This window comes from Cyprinodon tularosa, unplaced genomic scaffold (assembly GCF_016077235.1).
Source record: "Cyprinodon tularosa strain WSP-4 unplaced genomic scaffold, ASM1607723v1 ctg940, whole genome shotgun sequence".
NCBI classification, from domain to species: domain Eukaryota; kingdom Metazoa; phylum Chordata; class Actinopteri; order Cyprinodontiformes; family Cyprinodontidae; genus Cyprinodon; species Cyprinodon tularosa.
This window is the reverse complement of record NW_024039719.1, coordinates 112,381-131,900: the sequence shown is the minus strand read 5'-3', so window position 1 is coordinate 131,900 and position 19,520 is coordinate 112,381. Positions and strand designations below refer to the sequence as shown.

The 19,520-nt window shown below is 39.4% G+C and overlaps 1 protein-coding gene across 2 annotated transcripts in view; it reads left to right on the top strand.

The window, feature by feature from the left end:
- LOC119776608 (DENN domain-containing protein 2D-like) overlaps positions 1 to 19,520 on the top strand; it is a 62,975-nt gene that overhangs the window by 7,060 nt on the left and 36,395 nt on the right. The window contains exons 3-4 of one of the 2 annotated variants that reach the window (XM_038275104.1): positions 49 to 135; positions 741 to 800. In XM_038275104.1, coding sequence (XP_038131032.1) covers positions 49 to 135; positions 741 to 800 — 147 coding nt within the window. Of the gene's footprint in view, positions 1 to 48; positions 136 to 740; positions 801 to 10,938; positions 11,183 to 19,520 lie in introns of those variants that run through there. The other variant, XM_038275105.1, reaches the window with a different exon arrangement.

Here is a 19,520-nt window from a genome sequence, read left to right as displayed (position 1 = left end):
GCTGAATCTTAACTATCTGTTCGCTGAACTTGTTGGTTTCTTCTACAGAAAGGCACAACAGTGAGGATGAGGGGGGATTTGATCGAAGGAGAGGGTTGGCGTCTTTTTCATCAGCTCGAGAATCATCTAGAAAAGGTAATTCCTGGATGGTTTCATAAAATAAGGACTGATTTAGGATTGAAATCTAAATTTACTTCAGGCCCAATCTCCTTGAAGCTTTAGTAGTTTTATGGATGATTATTTCATAAAATTGGCTACACAATGTCATAAAATTTATGCTTTCAGTGACTCTGAAATTAGTTCACAACCCAGGTGAAATAGGGCTGGAGGTTCCTGATAGCTGCTAGTTAGCTGAGTTGGGCCAGAATCTCTGTAGGACCTTCAAAACCGACAAAAATTTGTAAAAATAAAACTTAAAAAATGAATCTGTGAAAGGAAATCCTATTATTTTTCAAGATGTGCTGCAATTGCATAAATAAATGTGTTGGTACCCTAAAGAGATGAAGGCCAACTACCTGCTTGCTAACACAACTGCTATATTGTGGGTTAATAATAAAAGGCAAATATAGTTTGGGTTAAATATAAAATAATAAGCAAGAAATGTCATTAAACTTGTTCCAAAAGCAACAAAAAATGTATTTTGATTAAAATGTAGGGTTAAAAGGAAGTATTTAATACCAACCTTAAAAGGTTTTTTTTCTCTAAAGAGGTTTTTAATCTGACATGTTCTATAACCTCAGTTATAGATGAAGACGGCCCCTCAGAAGGACGACGGGTTCAAGAGCTGCTGAAGAAATTTGGTATGTATGAAGCTAACATGAGGCTGATCCTCAGCAGTGACATCAAACACCTGCAGCTGGTGTTGATTAAACCTTCTTACTTTAAGACAAGATCATGGAAATCAGATTTCAGGTGTCAGAGTCTCATGTTTACTGAGAACTGACTGTTTTCCAATGCTTGTGTTGTGTGATCTTTTTGTTTAAGGGTGGACAGAAACCCAGAAGGCCAGGTTTCACAAACACTTTGATATGTTTTTATTTCTTCAAATCTTTAAATTGTCTCTTAAAACTTCAGGCCTGTTCCAGCTGCTCCTGCAGCCCAGTTTTTCTTTTTAAATCTTCTGTTCTTTTATGTTTTAATCCAGGTTTTGTACATTCTTTAAATTTTGCTGCTATTTCGAGCACTTTAATCTAAATATTTCCTTTTTAGTAGCTATATTTTTCTTATGCTATAAACTTAACTTTCCTTTAGGGTCCGACATCCTAAATTTTCTTAATGAGATTTTTTACCCTTGTTTGTATCTGAATGCTACCATTTGCATTTCACTTCAAAGAACACCCCCACTGTTGGGCAATAAAGGATATTCCTTCCACCCTTATTGCTTCAATTAATGTGAAATTGCTTCATTATGTTGACTGTTGAGTCTGAATGTGTAAAAGGTAAAAGTCTTTCCCCAGGCATTGTTTTTTATAGCTGCCTCGCCCATGAGGTCAGAGTCCTTTTGCCATTGGAATTTTAGCTGGAGGGTTTAGAAGAGTGACATGAATTTAAAATAACTCCCAGAGTAAAGAGCAAGAAGCCAAACGGAAAAGTCCAAACCTAAGAACTGCTTCATCACTACCTGAACATAAAGGGCATAATGACTGGGACTAATGGGATTGGAACTGGCAGGACAAAGACATGGAGAAACTCACACTGAGAAAAAAAGCCATTAGAGAACTTTTACTGATATGAATTTAAATAAATGTTTGCGCTTGGACCCCGACAGAAGACATTATGGTGTAAATTGCCTTGAGCTTAGATGACTAACTCAGAGGATTAGACTAACCTTTCCTCCAGGGCCCAGACACTGGTGGTGGAATAAACCAGAGGATGAGAGGGTCTAGGACAGGTATCCCCAAAGTTGGTCCTCGAGGGCCCCTGTCCTGCAGGTTTTGGAGGTATCTCTGCTTTAGCACAGCTGATTCTGATAATTGCAGTTCAGTAAAAGCCTGTTAATAAATAATTAATGTAAATCAGCTGTGCTGGAGCAGGGAAACCTCTAAAACCTGCAGGACAGCGGCCCTCCAGGACCAATTTTGGGGATGACTTGTCCAGGGCTACGTTCACACTGCAGCCTGAGGTCACCCAAATCATTTTTTTTTGCCCATAAGCGACCTGCATCTGATCTTTTCATGGCAGTCTGAACAACACAGGTCCAATTTTATGGAATGCGACCGAGGGGACAGTCTGTGGTCCTGAATCCGATACGAATCTGATCTTTTCAAATGCAACCTGTGTCTGAACAGCCAGATCTCATTCATCCCAGTATTGTTTTTGACAGCCATCTTAGATTCATTCTTAGTTTTAGTCTTCAGGATGAAAACTATTACTAGTTTCCGTATAGTCATTACGATATGTGATAGTTTTAGTCGGTTTTAATCGACTAAAACTTAAAAAGCCTTTAGTCTAGTTTCAGTCAGTTTTATGTTGCAAAAAAAGGGTTAGGGTTAACCTTAAAATATTTGCTTTAGTCTTTAAAGACGTGAGACTTAAGATAAACTTAGGAAAGGGGACTTAAGACATGGACTAAATAAAGGTATTTCCTTAGGCTTCAAGGGATTTGTGTTCTTTTTCTGTTAAAAAGGAGTTCTTTATTTCCCACCGATCTATCTTAATTTCCAATATTTCTGTTGTACAGAAACAGAGCAAAACATGGATTGAATTTAATGCAAATGTTTAACTTGTTTATTACCAGCTTTAGTCGGTTTTAATCGACAAAAACTTAAAAAGCCTTTAGTCTAGTTTCAGTCAGTTTTATTTTGCAAAAAAAAAAAAAGTTAACCTTTACAATTTTTCGAATAACAACCACATTCTTTACCAGACTGACAGCCCTAGCATAGATGCTACAATTGCTGGATATAGAATGCTGCTGTGGAGTTCATCATTGCTTTGGGGTAGAAAACTTAATTTATAGAATTCAAAACAAGTTTTTTATTAAATAATGCCCTACTTTATACAAAAGTGTGCCACTGAAAGTTGTGAAAATAGCAGATCTAGTTCAACACATCACATTGGTTATTATAGCAGACAGACAAGCTAGCAAAATGTTCAATAAAGGAATGGTTTTAGACATACAAGGTTTCCATCGTAAAGCAAATACATCCCCACTATGAATTACTTCTACTATGAATTATGCATTACACACAGATCAATCAAATCATCATTACTCCAAAAAAAAAAGCAAAGAACAAAATCATTCTTCTTTCTAATTTGGTAATTTTGGCTTTATTTCTTCAATTTGCCCCTGGGTTTCCACTGCCACTGCTCAGGGGTCAAAGTACATTTAAATTCACAGGGGTCTAATAAAAAGAAATTACAGAGAAAACCTACTCATTTGCTTATAATGAAAATCCAGACCTAAATTGAATGAAGATGCTAACTAAAATGATCAAATATTTAATGAAGACAGAGAAAATTGTAGTGATAATACAAGGAAACATTTACATCATATTTAAATAGATAGAAACGAGAACTATGAGAAAGAAATATTCAAAGATCTATGTACCTTTTCACCTGGATTTTTATCCAAAAATAAACAGTGCAATGAAATATGCTCTTTTGATATAACTTAGGGATTCCTTTTGGTAGAAGTTAAAGAATGTTCAGTATCACGTCTTGTGAACTGGAAGAAATAAAATCTTGATAGTTAGAAAAAGTGATTTTTTTTTAAGCTTGGCAAAGGATGATCAGCCAAATATAGTTTATTAAGTTGCAAGAGCAGGAAGAGCCATACTGCTGAGATCGAACCATCGATGTGGAGTGAGAAGCGCAGACCCGCCGCGCATTTCTGCACAAGCAGAGCTGGAAGATCATAATTTGTCAGAGTTGAGCGTGCAGTACCAGATCATTCAGAATGTATAAATTAATATAAATGCAGAATGTGCAGCGCTGCAAGTCAGGTGGGCTGCATGACCAAACAAGACGCAGTAGCACGGCTGATACTGCCTAGCTTGTCTAACAGATTACAGCACAAGGATGCATTTTAAACGTCCGAAGATAACCCGCTAATTTTTATTTAGTCTCGTCTCATTGATGGAAACTCAAAAATATGACTGTGTCTTGCTATGCAGAAGTGGGAAGAAAAACAAAAACCCTGGCGGACAATAATGTAGAGAGTAGTGGGTTTTTTTTACCCTCTTGAAAAGATTAACTATTTAAGGTTGGGAAAAAATCGCTTAGATGCGCTACAGCACTACCATCCATGTTAACTTCCGTAATCACGAAGCACGCTTTGTGACGTCATTGCACCCTCTACTGCGCATGCTGGACACTTTTGTTGTATGAATGCAGTTTACACAGGAGATCACATACAAGTCGAATTTAATTGGAAATGTGAACGGCAACGCAAAAAAAAAAAAAAATTATTTCACAAAAAAAATCGAAATGGAGCATTAAAGGAATAGTACACCCAAAACATGATTAGCCTTCATTTTCTACTCACCCCCATGCTGAACAACACTCTGGAGTACTTTTTTGATATCTCAAATGCATCTGGAGATCTGGGAGGCTTCTTGCTGTCTGCTGACATTCAAATAATGGAGGTAAATAGCGCCCGAGGCAGAAAGGTCCATAAAAGTCCACAAAATAACGTGTCAATATTCCTCCATACTGCTCGTCCAATGTATTCCAAGTGTCCTGAGTGGGTAGCGTCCATAATTTACTCGAAACAAAGTCATTTAGAATGTTTTTAGAGCATAAACAGTAGTGTATAGGATTTCCTGAAAGCGCGCACATGCGCGTTCACGAGCCTACGGAAACCGTGGCAGACCAAACCAGATGAAAGTGCGCATTCAGCGTCTGCTCTGCCGATAATGCAAGCGTAGAAGAAGAAATGTGCTGTTTACCTGTGCAAAGAAAGAAACAACGAAAGAAAAATGTCTGAGGACTTCAGTGTTGAGGAAGAGCATGAGTTCTTTGCCGAGCTGAATGCGCACTTTCGTCTGGTTTGGTCTGCCGGCTTCCGTAGCGTTGTGAACGCGCTTTTAGGAAATCCTATACACTACTGTTTATGCTCTAAAAACATTCTAAATGACTTCGTTTCGAGTAAATTATGGATGCTACCCACTCAGGACACTTGGAATACATTGGACGAGCAGTATGGAGGAATATTGACACGTTTTTTGTGGACTTTTATGGACCTTTCTGCCTCGGGCGCCATAGACCTCCATTATTTGAATGTCAGCAGACAGCAAGAAGCCTCCCAGATCTCCAGATGCATTTGAGATATCAAAAAAGTACTCCAGAGTGTTTTTCAGCATGGGGGTGAGTAGAAAATGAAGGCTAATCATGTTTTGGGTGTACTATTCCTTTAAGGCCTGCACTGTGAACGTAGCCTAAAGCTGGGCATACACTGTACAATTTTTTGCCCTTTCTGGGCCGATTCTCCATTCGTGCAAGAATTTTTTTGATTTGGCCGACTTTCAGCCTGATCTTGCGTCGTGTAGTATACAGGGTGTAACGAAGAGCAATCAGCCTCTCATGACATGACAAATGTCACAAAACATCCAAAATGTTTTAAATTCAGTCGGCCGTCATAAGGTTTTCGTGGACAAATCCTGCTGTTGAAGCAGAGCTATGAGCGGATTTACCTGAACCTCATGCACTGCGCATTTGCAAACAAGAGTTTTCCTTTATCCAGATTGACGGGTCCCACCAGCGCCATCTCTTGTTGCTGAGTCCGATGTGGTTTTGGGACATGCAGTGTGGGCAGTTAGATCACATTATTACATCATGAGCTGTGCACTTTTAAACCCTGCGGTTTCGTAGTACAGTTTGAGTTGCAGCTGTGTGCAAAGATTGAAAATATTGCACAGTGTATGCCCAGCTACTGAGTGGAAGGAGAGAGGGAGGAGATGGGGTGGACGTGGGTCAAAGTTCAGCTGAAACGCTGAATGGGGAAGCTGGGCCTTCGTCTTAATGAAGAGCATCTTGAGAACAGATTGGCTAAGGAGAGGCTGCGGCGTGCGGCCCGTCTTGGAATGGTTAAAGCTTGAGCGGGTGACTTCAGCAAGTGCTCCAGGTTAGGCTGATTAAGAGTCTTCCAGGTTGAATTTTATGCCAAAGTACAAACAGTTCTGATTTAAAAATCTTAAACAAAGTGATTCAGGGTTAGAGATGTGATCAGTGTCATGGATTTGAAGTGAAAATATTTGCTTTAGTCTTTAAAGATGTGAGACTTAAGATAAACTTAGGAAAGCGGACTTAAGACATGGACTAAATAAAGATATTTCCTCACCAAAAATGACAAAATTTGTTGAGTTTCCCTTTGGGGTAGGCTTCAGGGGATTTGTGTTTTTGTTTTTGTTTTTTTTATGTTAAACAGGAGTTGTTTTTTTCCATCAATCTCTCTGAATTTCCATTATTTGTGTTGTACAGAGATAGAGCATTGCAAAAAGGATCTAGAAATAAGTAAACATTTCTTAAATTAAGGGTATTTACCCTTAATTTGAGTAGGTAAATGAAATGATTTGCCAATGGAATTAATATTTTTACTCTTAAAAATCAGATGATTAGATAAAATGCACTTGAAATAAGACAATGCAATTGTGTTTTCTTATTTTAAATGAAAATTGTCTTGCTCTGTTGGCAAAGTGTCTCACTTACCTCCTCAATCCAAGAACAAATGCACTTATTTTAAGAAAAAATTACTTATCTAGATTTCAATTTTTTCCAGTGAGCAAAACATGGATTGAATTTAATGTAAATGTTTAACTTGTTTATTACCAGCTGCAACCAATAATGATTCTTGGATTATTAATGGATGATGAATTATGAAGCAGGTAAAGCTCTGTACTGTTTATGTTGGAAAAACAGTGTTGATTGACCATCCTACTCTGCTAGATAGGTTGAGGATTTGGGCTTTTGTTTCAGATTCTGCTTTGAAATGTTTGTCCTGGCAATCTGTCCTGGCCTCATCTACTTACAGCTCTCACTCTTGTTCTGATCGGTTTGCTGTTCCTACCCTGGGGCCATTACTGTTTCTTCTCTATCTCCTCAAAACTCAACATTTTATTAAAGGTATAGTGGAGGATTTGGGGGAATTTTTAAAAAGACACACCCTCTCCACTTTAAAATAAAATGCACATGCACAACCCTGTACCACCTCCAGAGAGGGAATGCCTATTAAATGCATGTGAAAGCTTGCACAAGCCCATTTCTCCTCGTTCACGCTCTGTTTAAAAGTTACTGTTTGCATCGCTCATACAGGCTTACTTTCCATAAGAAGATTTGCAATTTTCCTCTATGTCAGACTCACCACCGGTAAGTGAAAATGGGGACAAGCACATAGGACGCCCTTATGTAAACATATCACCAGAGTGATTGACAGTTAGGAGGACCACTTATTTTAATGATCCACCCTGGAAAAAAAAAACATCCTCCACTGTACCTGTAAGCAGTGTTATTTCAATTAAAAGTGGATGTCTGTGAGAGGATAAAATCGAGGTAATTATCTTTGCACCAGAAAATATAACTATGAACAGAAATACCGTAAATTCTCTAATATTGGCCTGTATTCCAATAGCGGCCGGGACTCTAACATTGGCCGGTCTCGCTGTCAGAGGAGGTAAATAATGGCCGGTCTCTCATACAGGCCGGGGCTATAAACGTTTTTTCTGGGCATACCTCAACATTATACTTGTGGTAGTAACATACGAGTACCACAGCCCTGCGCTGCTGGACGACAGGCCCTGACTGCTACCCGTCTGCGCGAGGAAGAGAACAGACACGCAGCAGAACATGAGGAGGAGCGCGAGTGTTGAGATTAAAGGGAGAGATGAAGAGGAGGAGGAAACTCAGGAGGAGGATTAAACAGAATTGGAGGATTTTTTTTTTTTTTTTTCTTCAAACCAAGCGAGACACGGTAACTGTACTTTTTCAATAAATGAACCTAGTGTTTTATAGGTTCAAATAGACACAAAATCTCATTTTTATTCATTCCACTGGTAGTCTGTTTTGCTCAAATAGCAATAGAGGCCTGTCTCTAATTCTGGCCTCTTTCCAATAAAGGCCTGGACCGCGATGCACTTGAGTGAAATAAAGGCCCGGGCCTATATTAGAGGATTTACGGTAAGATCCTTGAGGAGCCTGGTTATCTGACCAAATTCTCAATAAGAATCTTTGGGAGAACCTTTGACAACGGTTTCGCCGGCCACGGAAAATCATGTAAAAGCTCCAGTTCATTCCTGTTTCTGGTATTTGCAAAATACTGCCAAAGCCAGCCCTGCTGTTGGTCATCCAGAAATGTAAATCTTAATCCATGCTGTTGTTTCATCTCATCTTGGTTTTATTACTTAGTTAATGGCCTTTACACGTGTTTAACTAAAACCTCCCTGGACTGGTGGCAGTCTGTGCAGAAAGCTGCTGCTAGGGTCCTGACTGGATCTTCAAAGTTCTGTCATGTAACTCCCCCTTTTAGTGCAACTTCATAGAGCTTGCGGTTCATCATCAAATGCATTTGAAGATTTTGCTTTTGACTTGGTGAGCAGTCCAAAGACAGACACTAATTTACATTTCTGACGTTATATCTCTACACCGCAATCAATGCCTAAAGGTCCTTTGATCAGGACCTGTTGGTAGTCCCCCAAATAAGAATAAAAACTAAAGTTGGCCGACTCCCGGGAACTACCTTCCCCCTGCACTCTGTGGCTTCTTTTCAAATACATCTAGGAGCTCATTCTTTTGTCAATTTGCCATATTATTTTTTGTTATTATTTTGTTTGTTAAAGCACTTTGTGATGTTTATTTTAAAAGGTGCAATACAAATAGATTGATACACCAAAGGCTTGGAAAGTGCTGCTGACGCCTTACAATACATATTGTCTGTACAGCTGTATACTACAAATCATTTCTGCGGTTGGTTCTTTGCTGGTTAGACTATTTAATATGTTTGCCACTTTTTGGGTTAGATGTTATTATGCTCTCTGCACTGAAGAGTCCTTTAAACGCCAACATTACTAGTCCGGTATATGTTATTCAGAAATGTTTCACCTTTAATTGGACTAATTTGATTAATTCAAACACGCTGACAGTAAAGGCTGACCAATGCATCACATGACGATAAACACTATAGAAATAAAAGCTGAGGTTGGAGATATTACAGAGCAACATTTTATTAAACTGTAAGAATTGTCACAGAGAATAAATGGTTTTAGTGTGTTGGTTGTATGGGTCAGTGTAAGTAAAGGAGCAACACTACTCCCGATATCTTCTGTTTAGAATAAATGTTACTTTAGACCAGGGGCGATTCTAGGATCAGAGGTGCTGAGCATCTCAAATCATATCTGAGACTTTTGTGTTATATCTTCCTACGTTTTTCCTCTTCTCGGATGGGCTGTACCGAAACTTACCTGGCTTTTCCTTACCTTAAATCTTTCTCCTCTCCTTCCCCTTGTACACTTCTCCCTCTTTGGACTGGCAATCCTAACATGGACTGTATTTAATAAGGTAAATATATACAGTTGTACTTGAAAGTTGAGACACACTCCCGATAAAAAAGGATAAATTCATAACAGTGATTCTAATAAAAAAAAGAAAAACATATAAAAACATAGAAAATGATGATTTAATAGATTGTAATATTGATTTTAAATTGTGATCTTAAAATTAAAATGATTTAAAAAAATCAGTTCCAGACACATTAAAGGACCTTGCTCATGAACATTTTACCAACAAACTATCAACGGGAGTAGAAATCTGACTGAACATTTAGGAAAACACCTGATTGAAGTGATTCCCTCAAAGTGTTGCTCAACATTTTAGTTGAGGAACTCCATCGTGCTGGTTTACCTGTTTTTTGTTTATTATTCATATTTCTGTTGAAACACTTTTCAAAATTAATGGAACAATTTTCATAGAATTTTTACGATTCCACTGGCAGCTAATTTTTTCCCCCATCTTAAATGGGAGAGTATGTATACTTTTTATATTATCTTTTTTAATAGTAATAAGGACTGCATAGTTTTTAGACTATATTTAGTATTTTTTTTATTTTACCTTTTTCAATTTAAAAGGCAAATTCAATATAAAAAAATATTTTAGGGGTGCTATGATTCAATTTAAGGGTGTTTCAGCACCCTTTAAAATTGTCTAAAAATGCCTATGCTTTAGACTTCGACAACTTTTATTGTTTTTTTGTATGCACAGAGTGTATACAAATTTTGTTTTGTATAGCTTTCTTACAGTGCAGCTGTGATCAAATGTAAACAGTGTGGGAGAACAAAAAATGGTGCAAAAAACCCAACAAAAAATGCATTGATACGGAAGTTCAGAGCATTAATATATTTGGTGCAATTATGCACTGTTTTGGTTCTGTGTCATATTATGATACAATAAATCAATTTAAATAGTATTAACTTGTGTGCCACAGTATGGTTCTGCTGGAGGTTTGTTCCTGTTAAAACAGAGTTTTTCCTCTCCACTGTGGCTATAAGCATGCTTAGTGTTAGGGATTGCATTAGATTCAATGAGTTGATGCAATCAACTGGTTTTCCTTAGACAGAAAACGTTCAATCAATTTGACTGGATGATCTAGTGAACTGTAAAGTGCCTGTGTTGACACGTGTTTTGAATTTGCGCTATATAAATAAACTGAACTTAATGAAATATTTGCACCAGAAATGATTTAATTCTGATAGTTATATTACAGCTAACGTACATTTGAAATATGCATGTTGTAAAGTTTCTTGTTTTTCTTTAACTGTCTTACATCAGCTCAGTGCTGTTTTTTTGTTTTTTTTTTTCCAACTAGGTCTTTTAAACAACGGTGCAGTGTACAGATTATTGCTTCTAACTAGTTTTACCCAGTTAATATTATTTAAAGTCTCTATATGAAAGCGGTCTCCGCCAACTTTGACCGGTAAACGCCCACATCCGCCGTGCGGAGACCTCTGGAGAGCCGAGCTTTCGTTTTTCCGCCTGACTTGAACGCAGCAGCGCTGTTGCTCCGCGTGTCTGACGCTGACTGAGACCCGGACGGATGCGCGGTTTGATCAGGGATGGAGACGAAGAGCTGCCGCTGCGGAGCGTCAGAGAGGAGCGGCTGAGAGGCGAGCGGCGCGTCGGCAGCTTCTAGCAGCGATGAGTGAAGCTGTGACCAGGAGAAGGACAGGAGTTGGGCTGATGAACTTTAAGCACAGATGGAGTGAGTTGGACATTTGTTTTGTGGAACCGTCGGTTCTGTTTTGCTCGTGTAAATTCCTGGTGTAAATATTTAGTTTTTACTCGTAAAAAAATCCCCATCTAAGGGCACTGAAGAGTGTTTCGGGTCTTTGAACCTGCGCTGTCTGGATTGTATGCGTTTTCCCAGATCTTTCTTTTTTCTAAAGAGCTTGTTTGCAAAGCTGGATCTCCACCTCAAAGTTTGTTTTGCACCGTGAGGTTTAGTGAGATTCAGCGCAGGCGGATATGGTGGCTTTCTGCAGCCTTCTTGAAGCTGACACCTGTAAACCTGCCTGCAGACCTAACTAACCCATCATCTCTGCGATCATGGATGCTAATCTCTGTTTAGTTTGAAACATATGGCATTTGAGGAGTTTAAGGACTTTCCTACCTGACTGGAAAGCAGGGTGGGGAATTACCATTAGGCAATACTAGGCAGCTTCCCAGGGCCCCAAGTTCATGGGGGCCCCATAAAACTGATGTTTGCATGTATTTTACAGAGCAAGTAGATTGGTAACCCCGCCTCCTGCTGATGTCATGATTCATGCAGCTTTTATTTCATCGAAATGAAAGATGGAGAACAGATAAGCAGATCATGGCTTGTCTACAGTGACTTATTTACTTTTGCCATTGCCTTTTTGGAAACACAGGAAGGAGCAATCAGCTAAGTGAGCTTAGTGCTTGGAAAAAATCTTTCATTCCTTTTGAGACAGCATGAAAAGTCAATGGAATACAAAACATAGAGAGGAAAACAACAAGAAAAGGGACAAAAGCTAGAACAAATAATGGATGTCTATTCTATTGAATTTTCTGTTTCTGTATGATGGGTTTCTTTTATATGTTGTCTTCTCATGTCAGATGGCCCCCTGCCTGTTTTTGCCTAGGGCCCCAAATTTCCTAAATCCACCCCTGCTGGAAACACATTTATCCTGGATTAGAATCAAGAACATGATCATTGAACCATTTTCAGCTTTTTCCAAGGAACAGATTTGATTCAAATCTACACTAAATTGTTGAGAAGATCTGTTCTGTCAGAAAGTAGTTGAAACTGGTTTAGGGGCCTCAGGCCTGAAGCTGTTCCTCAGAACTGTTATTTCCACCCACATGCTTCATAGCTGAGAGGAGCAACTCCATTCAGAATCAGCATGACTGCTCAACAGGATCACAGCCTGCTGTTAGAGAGGAATCACACCTAAATCAGAGCTGGGAGAGAGTAATGGCTGCTCCGATTTTTATTTTGTTTTAGCTGAAATGCTGTGTTGTGCAACTGGTGGGTGGGGAAGCAAAGCTGCTGTTATTGCTGACATAATTGCAACAGAGTGCAAACACCTTTTGTTGCCAGAAATTGTGGATTTTAGACTTGGTGAAGTTTTTTTTTTTTTTTTAGCTTGGATAAGGAAGAAGAAGATGCCTGGACAGCTTCCAGGGGGATATCTTCTTTTTTATTTATTTACTGTCTTCATTCTCCAAGACAGTAAAATCCTCTTCAGTGCACTAATCTATTGATTTTTGTTTTTAAACAAATGTGGGATCAGCTGCTTAAAAACCTCCAAAGTGCAGGTTTTGTGAGCAAAGGTTTGGCTTTAAATGATTTATTTAGTATTAAAGTACTTCTTGCTTACAAGCAAGTACTTTGATTACAAGCTTCCTTTGGTAACTGCCTTTTATTTGCTGAGCTCCTGCACAGTTAGCCCTCAGACAGAGTGGATGTTTTGAATGAATTTCATTTAAAAGTTTTTCTTACAGGTTGTATCAATAAAACTCTTCTGAACATAAATTGCTTTTCCTTTCAGACATGAAAAAGAAAAAACAGCTATGAAGGCAGAAAGTAGCTAATATTTTAAAACATATGATGTAAAAATGCCTGAAGCCCAAACCAGAGGTCTGCAACCTGCGGCCCCGGAGCCACATGTGGCTCTATGAACCCTCTAAAATGGCTCTTAATAGAGGCTTAACATGATATAAAGAACTGACCAATTTACTATAATAATTACCAGCTTTAGGTTTTTTTTTATTAAAAATTTTAAAATTCAATTCAGTTTATTTCTATAGCACCAATTCACAACACACGTCATATCAAGGCACTTTACAGTTAAACCAGATCATTCAGTCAAATTGATTCAAAGTTTTGTATCTAAGGAAAACCAGTTGATTGCATCGACTCATTGACTCGAAGGCAAATTGAATTTTCAAAACAGACTGACATCAAAAGAAACAGAAATATTTAAAGCTTTTTTTCTTTTTAATTAGCTTGAAAATGTGTTTGATTATTATTTTAAAAGCTAAAAATACAATAAACTGCTGGTTGTTTAAGACGGCAACAGATTTCCTATAGCAGAATTTTTTTGAGTTTTCATGGCATTAGTCACTTGTTTTTTGAGAGGAAAGGGGGTAAGAGAGAGGGGGAGAGATATGCAGCGAAGAAGCACAGGTCAGATTCGAACCCAGTTAAGCCGTGTGGAGGATTAAGGCCTTTGTTCATGGGTCGTTTGCGCTAACCACTGCACCACCTGCATGCCCCTATGGCAGATATTTTATAGGGCTACAACTAAGGATTATTTTGCAAATCGATTAATCTGTTTATTATGTTTTTATTAATCAATTAATTATTGGATAGCAAAAGGTTCCTTAAAGAGGACTTTTTACAACATTAAACCAAATGAAGCTAAAACTTTCTCTATTGAGGAGTTCTGGATTGAGCAAACAAAATTGTTTTTTTTTCACTTTAAAATGCAAAACGTTTAAATATTTCTTTACAACTCTGGTATAATTGGTGCTCTAAGACGGTCGCTCCGTCACCTAAAGGCTTGTTTTAGGGTATCGATTAATTGATTACTAAATTAGTTGATAATTATTTCAATAATCCATCCATTATCTGGCACACTTGTCCCAATAGGGGGTTTTCAGTGACGCCACTGGCCAGCTTCCGTTCCGCCATCTTGGGTGGCATATTATCGTATATCATATATATCATGTCACGAATGGATAAGTACACCAGCACGCTAGAGCCACCAGATCATGGAACCTATCTGAGGAAATGTTCCGTGATCGACCATATGGACCCCTATGCCCTCCACGGTGCCTTGTTTAGCACTAATCCAGATGATTGGCCAAATGTAGAGCATGGCGACATAGTTCATTACCCGGTGTTCAGTGAAAACCCTCTGCACACTCTTGAGGAAATGAGAGCGTACAAGGGTCTAGAGGCTCACAACCAGATCACATCTGGTTGGGTACGAGATGTCGAAGTGATGTACATGAGGGAAATCGCCATCATACGTGGACGGGTTTGTTTTAATAAGATGGTAAAAATGTAAACAATCCGACGCAGGGCTCGCTATGCTAGGTGGCTAACGGCCGGCGGTGCGCGAACAGTTCCAAAGCTACAAGTCCTTGGAGTCTCATGTGCAGTTTACGAATGGATGGGTTCAGGAGCTGCAGCTCATAAAGCCAGCAAACAGTGCTAACCGTTAGTGCTAACAACCACTCAGGCATGTAATGTACTTTTAACTAGCTGCTATGTGTTTCAAAGGTTTGGTTAGTAACGTTAACTGCCAAACCTCCCTAAACCCTCCGGGTTTCTCACATATTTGAGCCTTTTCCCGCTGGTTGAAATCAAGTTAAGGTGAAATTAATCAAATTAAAACACGGCAGAGAGAGGGAGTCCAGTACGCGGTGGTCATAGGCAGTAGTCTGAGTAGCGGCGGCGGAGGCAGTCAACATTGCGGCCACGGAAAGTGATACGTCATGACGCCCAAGCCCTATTATTAATATATTCTTACATGTTTTAAATGCTTGACAGTTAATTACCTGTGACAAAGTGAGCACTGCAGACTCTGGCGTATTCCAGCTTAACACCGTCCAAATCGGACCTGGATATCCGTGTCAGCCATAGGTGACGGCGTTGTTCAGATAGCTGTTTTGTTTTTGCACATTGATTCACGATTACGGCTGGTATGCGATAGAAAGAGCGTTGATCTCCACCTCCACGGGCCGTGCAACCAACAATTACACACGATTTCACCATTTTTCACTGTCAATATTGCCTAAGGCTGCCACCCAATATGGCGGACGCGCTGAGTAGTCACGTGAGCGTAACGTCACCTGAAAACCCCCTATTGGGTTTGCGAGGGGTGCTGGTGCCTATATCCAGCTGGCGGGGTTCACCCTGGACAGGTCTCCAGTCCATCGCAGGGCAACACAGAGACACACAGGACAAACCTCCTTTCAAGCACACAATCACACCTAGGGAGAATTTAGAGAAGCCAATTAACCTAACATTCATGTTTTTGGACTGTGGGAGGAAGCCGGAGTACCCGGAGAGAACCCACGCATGCTCAGGGAGAACATGCAAACTCCATGCAGAAAGACTATTTCAATAATCGATTGATCCATTTAATTGTTTCAGCTCTAATATAAAAAAAACAGGTTCTGTTTTATTAAAAAGTCATGTAATATTTTGTGGCTCTAAACGACTTATAATTAGCCCAACTCAGAACAAAATGGCTCTTTGGATGTGAAAGGTGGCAGACATCTGGCCTGAACAGACTGTCCTGTCTTCCACATTGGACGCATCTGAACCAGGGATTGAAACGATTGCACCAGCAGTGTGAACAGTTTTAATCATCTGTCATCTATCTCCAAACTCTGCCAAAATCTGAATAACATGGCTGATTAGTGACGTGACATCATACTACAGGTCAAAGCTGGAACTGCAGTATAATACTGCTGAATGATGTAGTTACAGGCTGTCATGAACTGTAACTTAGAGTAGAAAAGTGGATTTACAACCAGAACTACAGTTTTTCCTCAGATGAGACTTAAATATGATAAACTCATTAACTCTGTTCTGTAAAGGCCTTCAGACCAAATATTAACTTTCAGCCTTTATTTGAAAACAATTTTAAGGAAGTGTCAGTCATTTATTTAGCGGCAAAGAGTCCCTAATTTATGATTAAAGGAAAAGTCCGGTCAGCAAGGAATAATCAATGGTTCATTATTTATACCTAAAACTAATACATTAGTGTTGATTTAATTAATTTAGTGTTAATCAGTGAAAAAATAAGAACTATAATTTTTGTCGCAATCGCTGAGTCATTTCGTTCCAGCAGTGACGTCACGGTGCGTAAGCCTGGCGCCATTCTCCCCGCTTTACAAGCAAAATCATGGGAACTACTAGACACATCTGCAATCAACAACAATTATTGAAGATTTCCAGAGGACTTCACCATTGAAATTCACCAGAGCTATAGTGAAACTGACAATGCCCACATCCATGGCAGCTGGATGTTGGAATACATCGGGTAAAAGTGGAAAAATAAAGTAGTTATTTAAAAAAAAAAGTTGTTATACATAATATGTAGCCAACATTTGGAAGAATGTTTTCAAGATGACTTGGATAATACAGATACAGCACTGGGACTTGATCAACAGCCGATACCGCACCGTGACGTCACAAACCAGTAGGTGGCAGTAGTGTTCTTTGACAAACATGGATGCCTCCATTAAAGCACATTCAGATGAAAATTACTCTTAATTAAAAACGCTGATCATTTATTGAACATTATGTAATAATTTCATATTTCAAGTACTTTCAGAAGTTTGTATTCTGAATATGAGCGGACTTCTCCTTTAAATGTACTCTTGGGTCCCGTGATGAAGGCTGGGAGCCAGATGCTCAGAGGAGGATGATTAGGATGCATGATAAAGGGGCTGATAGACAGACAGGGAGGCCTGGTCACCCTGAAAAGCTCCATGATGGGGAAACATGTGGGAGCATAGGGGCCTCCTTTTTGGCACCTTCTGTTTGACTATTGAGCCGATTTGACAAAGTAAGTTTCTCCACAGTGAGATCAATAAAGTCTATCAATCAACACAGGATAATACGGACGCACATGTACTGATGACCTTTAACATAAATCTGGGTGGCAGGATGGAGTAGATGGAGGGAACACATGCATGCATGTAGAGAACATGCAGAAATCTGTGCTAAAACAGCCTGATATAAACAGGATTCAAACCTAGAGTGTTTGGCTGTAGGTGCTGGACCACCGGCTGGCCTCTGAAAGTTCTGGGAAATTTGGGAACTTTTACTTTTAGTTTCAGAACAACAGGCAGGCCTTTTATGATGAATCAGGCTTAACGCTTCTGCTTTCTCTTTCAGCCTTTCTCTCTTCTTTCTTAGTATTTTAGATGTTGAAAGTCTTTGAGTCATTCATGTCAAATGGAAGTAAAGTTATAATTTCTAAGAAAAGAGCAGTGAGCCCCCCTACTGCAGCAATTAAACAATACACAGCAGCGTGGTTCATTTGGAAGAACTTTTAAAATCTTTTTTTGTTAGAATATGTAATATCACAACTTAAGGCAATTCATATTTTTCAATTTTATATATACATTTTAATGTTTTTTATTTGATTTAAATAACCCCTGACTGCTGTTTGTAGAGATGATCTTGGTTTACTTGATCACCTTTTGCTTTTCTCATAAAATTCTGTCAAAAGCAAATAAAAGGAAAAAAAAACTTCACTTTGGAGTAAATCAAAATTTAAGGTCTGTAGACTTAATACCTAAGCCTAAATGAACATCTCTGGTTGATTAGAAACCTAAAAAGAAACAGTGATTGTGAAAATAAAGAGGCTTTGTGACCCTCCTTGCTGCACTCCTGAAATAACCGGGGGCTAATTGTTACGGATGATTTAATCACTTTGGTGAGATGTAGATAAAGCACACAGCCACACCCTGAAGAGCTTTAAAAGCAATAAAATAGCCATGGGAAAACACACCTACGCTAAGGTGGACTGAAACCTTGAAGCAGTGATCAGGGTTTCATTCAAAAACATTCCTACCAACTCACAGCACTAACGAACAGACAGGAACGTTTTATACATAACAGAGCACTTCCAGGAGGTACCGATTATGCAGCTTTATTTTTTGTCACCCAGATTGAGAGTTTTTCTAGAGTTTTAGTTAAGGTGGTGTGTTTTCCAATGGGCCCTTGAAGGCAGCTTTGCATCAGAGGCATGTATGCATGTCAGCTCTCGCTTTGAGAAGCTACAGAAACCTGTTCTGTTGAACTCTGTTGGAAATGAAATCACACAGAAATTCACATTGGTAATGTTTTTTTTTCCATCATCTGAAAGCAACTCAAGAATAAAAAAAAATCTTTCCTTAGAGGCCGAAGTAAACAGATGATTCAGCAAACTGTTGAAGCAGTGCACAGTGTGGACAGAGCTTTGTCGCTGAGCAACAGGGAGCCATTAATGATGCTTGCTGTTGTATAATTTACTGCTGGCCAACAGTTCTGTGTACAATCCTGAACCAACACTCATTTATTTAGATTAGCTGCAAACGATCAGACCATTTTCAGAGTTCTGAATCATTTAAGTATAGAAATAAACCTTAGCTCTGATGTGCTGTCCATATTTTCATTCCCCCATGCAGCAGCTGGTTTACGTTACACATGTGCTCAAAACTTTGTTGATATTTTGTGAAATAATGTTGAAAAACAAAACCTTACAATTGGTTCCTAAAGATGGCTCTATCAGGGGGAATGGGAGCCATTTTCAGACACTCCGGATGATATAGACTGTGGTTCAGCCACAGCAGGACATTGACCCGGCGGCAGAAGTGGCGGCCTAGTGGTTAGGGCAAATAGCTTGGAATCCTGAGGTTGTGAGGTCAAAACCCATTCCCACAGACTGCCACTCTGGGTCTCTAAGGCAAGACCCTTAACCCCCGATTGCTCCCCAGGCGCTGCCCAGTGGCAGCCCACTGCTCCCCAGAGGGGATGGGTTAAATACAGAGAGTTAATTTCTCTACTCTGAGATCAATAAAGTAATTTTTTTACTGATCCACTCTTTTTTACTGACCCAAAACTCGGCCGTGAGTTTTGGGTCACTGCTCCAGCCTGAGGTCTGGTGGTTTCTGGACCAGGTTTTCATCCAGGATGACTGTTTTCATCACTGCATTTATCCTTCCCTCCATCCTGACTCCTCCAGTTCCAGATGCTGAGGAACATTCCCATAGCATGATGCTGCCTCCACCATGCTTTTCTGTAGTGTCCAATCTTTGTTTCATCAGGCCGGGGTGCTTTGCTCCTCGTGGTCTTGGAGTCCATCAGCATTTTAGATAAGGAGTAGCGTATTTTCACGACCATAAGGCGCACCGCACTAAAAGGCGCAGTCTCAGTTATGTGTACCATTACTGTATTTAACACACACATAAGGCGCACCGGACTATAGGGCGCGGGTTTTATATACAGGTACATTTCCTCTACTACGTTTAAATACCGCTACAGCATATTTAAAAATAGAGCGGGAGCA